Here is a 6336-nt window from a genome sequence, read left to right on the forward strand (position 1 = left end):
ACACCCAACTTGATCAACAAGATACACCCAAATGGTTCCACAAAATACACCCAAATCATGATAACAAGATTTTATTAAATAAAGCATCTTACGTTTCAGAGGAGACATATCGACCTTCTGTCGATCGCAGGTCAGCTTTGTTCTCCCTGCGAAATAAGAAACAATCATTAGCAAAGAAAACACACCAAAATCTGAAATAGACACCCCAGCAAGACATACCCGTCTACAGCAAATTTATCAACATTTTCCCTTAGCAATTCATCTAGTTCTTCACTTGATATTTCATATCTCTCACTACATTCATAAAAGAAGATGTTAACAAAAATAATTACGATGATAGACGGTAATATAGCTTACGAGGTACTGTACCCATCAAAGTATGGATCTTCTTCAGGAGATGAATCCTCTACAATAACTTTTTTCTTTTTTGATTGTGTTCTGGGTGGAAAAAAAAAGTATGAATCAGAAATAAAAAATTAATTTTATCACAGAATATTTTATCCAAAGAAGTGCTTACTTTTTTGGTGTTGTTTTTGTCTTTTTCTTTTTCTTTTCCTTCTCCACCGGTATTGATTCTTCGTTTCTATAAGTTAATAAGAGACACTTCAGTTAATACACGAAATCTTTATAATCAAGCCAAAAGAAAGGAGTAATAATTTCAGAAGATTACTCATCACTTGATTCAGATTCAGATTCTGAATCAGAGTCTGACTCCTCTTGACTTTTCTTTCTTTTTCTGGAGTCCAATCTGGAAGGCAAACAATCATTATTTAGAACATACTAAAGATATAAAATACACCCAGATGAATGCACAAGATACAACTAACTGAATGGACAATATACACCCAACACAGCAAAAGAAACACACCCAACTTAATAAACTACATAGACCCAACTTGATCAACAAATTACACCCAAATGATTCCACAAAATACACCCAACTCCAAAACGTAATTACACCCAAGTATGGTACTTACTTTTTTTCCTTTTTGCTGGGGTGTTTCCTTAGTGAATCCTCTAAGTCTTTTTGAGTCTCAGACTCAGAGGTAGAACTGTCACTCTCAGTAGTTGTTTGTGTCTCCGAAGATGAACTCGCCTTCCTTTTTTTGTTTTTTTTATTTCTTGTTTTTTTCCTTTTTTTCTATTTTTTTCATTTTTTCTCTCGTCTCTGCCATCTTTACAATCCCCTGAAACATTAGATATTTTAGTTAGCAGCATTCGGGTAAATAAAATACATGCAACATATTATGTTTACTTACCAAAATTTCCTCTGTTTCTGCACTCATTCTTTCCACCAACTGCTCCTTACTCCAGTTGGCAATCCAGGGTTTTGGTGGTCTTTCAGACCTCTTCTTTCCTTTGTTTTTTGAGAGATGAAAGTAAATTATCATCAGTGCAAACATGCAGCCATCAATTGCCTTCTTCTTTTTTTCCTTGTAGTCTGTGATGCCCTTGACGATGAAGGTCAAAACATGCCCCGCCCAGTTTCTCTCCGTGATGCCATCCATCTCAAAAATTGGGGCCAGGTGCACAGGCGAGATTTTTTTTATCGTCGTTGGCAAAAGGAACGCCATCTGTATATAGAGGATGAAAATCCTCTTGAACATTAGGCGTTCCTCTTCGTTACCAACGCCGATATCCATCATCTCGTCGGTAAGACTTTTGAGGGTCTTACCCTGGAATCTTCTAAATATTATTTTGTCATCCTCAAAAAATTTCTTATACTCAACTTTCTGAGGAAATAGATCTCCTACAAAAAGGAAAACAACAAAGTATCAAAGTCGGTTCAAATACACCCAAGCATCAACTTAAATACACCCAAGCATCAACTTAATATACACCTATAATTTTGAGCTAGTTACCTGTTGCATTGATGCCAAGCGCATGACCTATATTTCTTGGTGTTATTTTGAAAGAACCATATCCTGTTTCCAGTCTGTTCTCCCCAAGTTTGAAGTTGTTTGCCAGCTCCCTTAACAGTTGGTGATGCACCCTTAGTGGTGGGATGTGCATCAACCCACCGAATCCGAGATCCCTCACAATCGCTTTCTTCTCCTCACTCATGTTTCTGAATTTATCACTTAGGAGATGTGTGGCACACTTAAGGTCTTTTGTTTGGTTTCTTGCTGCCATTTTCTCTGAAACGAAAAATACACCCAAAGATATCAGTAAGATACACCCATTTATATGAGTCAGATACACCCATTAATAACAGTAAGATACACCCATTGATAATAGTAAGATACACCCATATATATGAGTCAGATACACCCATTAATAACAGTAAGATACACCCATTGATAACAGTGAGATACATCCATAGATATGATTCAGATACATCCATATATATCAGTCAGATACACCCATAGATATGATTCAGATACATCCATATATATCAGTCAGATATCACTCAAACATGCTTCAATATCAAGCAACATTACAAGGTCAAGCAGTATACACCCCCAATATACGGAATATACCCCAAAAAATCAGTTACCAGAAGATCTAGAACAACAAGAATAACAGGAGAACTTAGAACAACAACGTAGAAGAACAGTGTAACAAAGAAGCAAGAATAATAGTAAACCCTAGAACAACGACGTAGAAGAAAAGTAAAACCTAGTTCGTAATCTAGAAAATATACAGGAATCTTAATGAACTTACCTTGAGTATTGTTGCTTTGTTTTCTCTTCAGATTCTTGATGGAGAGTTTGATGGTGTGTTGATGGAGGTTTCAAAGGTTAGCGACGACTTGTATATTTTGAACTTCGGTTTTCGCTCAAAAATGGAAGGGTTGCTTTGTTTTCGAATCGCTTTGAGAAGTGGAAGAAGTGGAAGAGTCTGCCATTACTTGTAGCCTACGTAACCGTTTGAGTGGCGAGCGCGTGAATGTGACGCTCCATTCAATCCCTTTTCATATGCGTGAGTTGTATTTGGGCTGGCCAACTTATAAACTTGTAAGCTTGTATGTGTAGCAAGCCCGTTTTTTATGAGTATTGAGATGCAATCCAAATAAGAGTTAGCTAAAGTTAGATGTATCCTTTATTAATTACTTATTTTTTTCATAGGTGTAGGTCTTAGGTTTCAATCACTGCCAATTATATTTATAGGTTTTAGTAGGGTTGGTAAATTTTTTTAGACTTTAATGTATACAAAAAAAGTAGTGGATATGACATTTCATTATATTTGGCCCACACTTCATGTTTTTGTGCTTGTGTATACGGATCAAAAAGATTAAAGGCCCTCATTTCAGAAAAATATGGTTGCAAGCTTTAAAAAAAAAGACCAAATTAGGTTTTAAAAAAAATCAAAATAAAAAGAATCCAATCTCTTATAAAGGTGAGGTAATAAAAGTGAACTATACCAGAAGATAACGTTGTATTGAGAAAGAGTGGCTAGGGTTAAATATTAGGAATGAGAAGGGTTACACAGGTGTGCTCTTTGATGCAGAGATCTCAGGATTTAGAAGTTCAATTCATCGATTGTTTATTTATATTTTTCTCTCTGATATATTTTCGTTTATTTCATTGGAAGATTATTCATGGTTTTATTTTTAGGGTGTGGTTCGTAGCATTTAGATATTATTTTGGTATCATGTAGAAGTGGTTTTTGGTGATTGGTGGTTGTTTGGTTTCCCCCAAAATCTGGATTTGTATTCTGACAAGAGATGGGGTTTGTGATTGTAAATTTGATGTCATTGATTCTGTAGATTTTTTTTTTTTTTAAATTCGAATTTTTTCATTTATTTCATTGGAAGATTATTCATGATTTTGTTTTTAGGATGTGGTTTGTAGCATTCAGATATTTGTGATGTATGACGTAGAAGAGGTTTTGGTAATTGGTGGTTGTTTGGTTTTCTCCCAAAATCTGGATTTCGATTCTGACAAGTAGTGTCATTGATCCTGTAGATTTCTTCTTTTATTTTTTTTATTTTTAAATTCGATTTTTTTAATTATACATCATGTAAATGCTTTATGATTTTCATTTCATCTTTCTTTGCTTGTGTCTTCTTTATAGAATGAAGGGCTATTTGATTTGATGTTTGATAGAGATCTTTTATGGAGATGTGATATGTGTGAATGTGGAGTAGTTGGTGGTTGTCAGTATAAACTTCTGTGATATCAAAAATGGTAGTTCCCTTATCACATCATTTCTTTTTCCAAGAAAACCCTAAATTAGTCTATGAGAAACCTCAGTTCTTTTTGGATTTGCAAGGTGAAAAATCTTTACTTCCCCCTATTTTGCTAAAAAATTTGAATTCAAATTTGAAACTATTCATCTAGCGTTGTCTATAAAAGAGGGTTGAAGTGGTAAAAGTAGTGCAGATCATTGGCTTTGTTCATCTTTCACATATCTTCATATTGTTGTTGTTTTCTTTTCTACAAGTGTTTTAGTGCGCTCAAATGAGTCCATCTTTTGATGCTATTAGCAAGATAGTTCCTCCAAGAGAGGCTTGGAGGCTTAAAGTGAGGGTAATTAGGGCTTGGATTGTTCCAAGCTTTGGAAATCCAGATTCTCCAAATTCAATGGAGCTCATTTTGGTGGATGAAAATGTTAGTGATTTTATTTGTAGTTTATTTTGAGTTAGCATATTGTTGATATTTCTTTAGTTGCTGACTAACATGTATTCTTATTTTTTATTATTTATAGTCAAACAAAATCCAGGCCACTATAAGGAAGCAACTTATCAACAGGTTTAAAGATAATATTATTGAAGGGAATTGCTACAAGATGTGTTATTTCTCTGTTGTTCCAAATCATGGCTCTTATAGAGCTACAAAACATGAGTTTAAGCTTACATTCCTCTTCCAAACAATAGTAACAACTTTACCAGATGATATCATACCAAGAGTCTGTTTTACTCTATATCCTTTTGAGGAGATATTGCAAATGAGTCAAGATCATGATTATTTAGTTGGTGAGTGGTTCTGTATTTCTTTTCCATTATTGAGATTATGTGTTGTTGATCCTGTTATATATTATTCTACTTTTTTGCGGTTTTTTTAATGTACTTGCAGATGTTATTGGGTTGCTGACTTTAGTTGGAGAGGAAAAAAGTTATGATAAAGATGGAAAAACAATCAAGATGGTTGTTGCGGAGCTTTCTTCTCAAAAGTTCGTTGCTTCATTACTTTCTTATTTCAGCATATGGTTTTCATTTAGTTTTTTGTTTTATCTATTTTTTATGTTACAATTTGTTATGTTTTATTTGTAGGATGGTGCTTAGGTGCGCCCTGTTTGGAGAATATGTGGATCAACTAAATCATTTTCTTTCTTCTGGTTATGTTGAACAACCAGTAGTGATTCTTCAACTTGCCAAAGTTAAGCTTTTTCGAGGTACTGTTGTTGAATATTGTATTATCATGATTTTTTTAAACTCTTTTCTTACATTGTTGGTATAAGATTTTTTTGGAAAGGTTGCTAACATTTTTTTCCTCTTTTTTAGGGCAACCTGGGTTACAAAATGTCATGAAAGCAACAAAAATATATCTTAATCCTGACTTGGCAGCTGTTGTTGATTTCAGGAAGAGGTTTGTGTAGTACTATTTTTCATATATTTAGTTTTATTTATTTTTATGTATGTTTGAATATGCTGAAAAAAGCATTAAGATTGTTCCTTCATTGTCATTTTGTTAGCGTGGTAGAGCAAGGGATAAATGGGACCCAGCCACTGTTTATTGCTAATGAAGGAAAAACTATCTCATTGGAGGATGACTTCATGAGGTTGACTAAGAAATCTACAATAGATGAGTTGCAAGAAAACAAGGAGGTTAAAAAATTTTTTTTATCTGATTTGTAGTTATTTGTTTTCATTCTTGATTATTAAATCCTTTGAAACTTTGATTCTTAAATTTTTATGGTTTCTTATGCATTTGGCTTCTATTTTCTATGATTTGTAGGATGGAACCTTTGTCATTTTAGGTACTATCACTGATGTTGTAGAAGAGGGGTGCTGGTGGTATTCTACCTGTGTTTGTGGGAAGACAGTACATCCTGAATCTGGTGTTTACTTTTGTGATATGTGCATGCATCATGTGACAAATGTGATCCCAAGGTTCTGTCATGTTACATTCTTGTTTTTTTTATTTACTTTGTGATTTTTATTTATGAGTAATCTGGTCTTTTAATGTGTTGAATAGACCTTTTTCATTTACTACTATTTTTTATGATCGTAGTTCATTCTTTTGTAGGTATAGGCTCAAGGTAGTTGTATCAGATGAAACTGGACAGGGTATATTTGTCCTCTTTGATCGTGAAACAACCTACTTGGTTAAAAAAACATGTGCTGACCTATTTAATGAGGTACATAAAGATTCAAAGGTGTGTCAGATTTGT

At 33.9% G+C, this 6336-nt stretch overlaps 1 protein-coding gene across 1 annotated transcript in view; it reads left to right on the forward strand.

Moving 5' to 3' along the window:
- The first annotated feature begins 4252 nt into the window (after positions 1-4252).
- The window catches only part of LOC107494581 (replication protein A 70 kDa DNA-binding subunit B-like), a 4329-nt gene continuing 2245 nt past the window's right edge, over positions 4253-6336 (forward strand). Inside the window, exons 1-8 of the mRNA XM_052263097.1 lie at positions 4253-4553; positions 4651-4918; positions 5019-5115; positions 5216-5337; positions 5447-5531; positions 5638-5770; positions 5901-6055; positions 6192-6321. Coding sequence (XP_052119057.1) covers positions 4404-4553; positions 4651-4918; positions 5019-5115; positions 5216-5337; positions 5447-5531; positions 5638-5770; positions 5901-6055; positions 6192-6321 — 1140 coding nt within the window. The 5' untranslated portion in view covers positions 4253-4403. The remainder of the gene's footprint in view (positions 4554-4650; positions 4919-5018; positions 5116-5215; positions 5338-5446; positions 5532-5637; positions 5771-5900; positions 6056-6191; positions 6322-6336) is intronic.

The sequence above is a fragment of the Arachis duranensis genome, chromosome 6 (assembly GCF_000817695.3).
Source record: "Arachis duranensis cultivar V14167 chromosome 6, aradu.V14167.gnm2.J7QH, whole genome shotgun sequence".
Classification (NCBI taxonomy): domain Eukaryota; kingdom Viridiplantae; phylum Streptophyta; class Magnoliopsida; order Fabales; family Fabaceae; genus Arachis; species Arachis duranensis.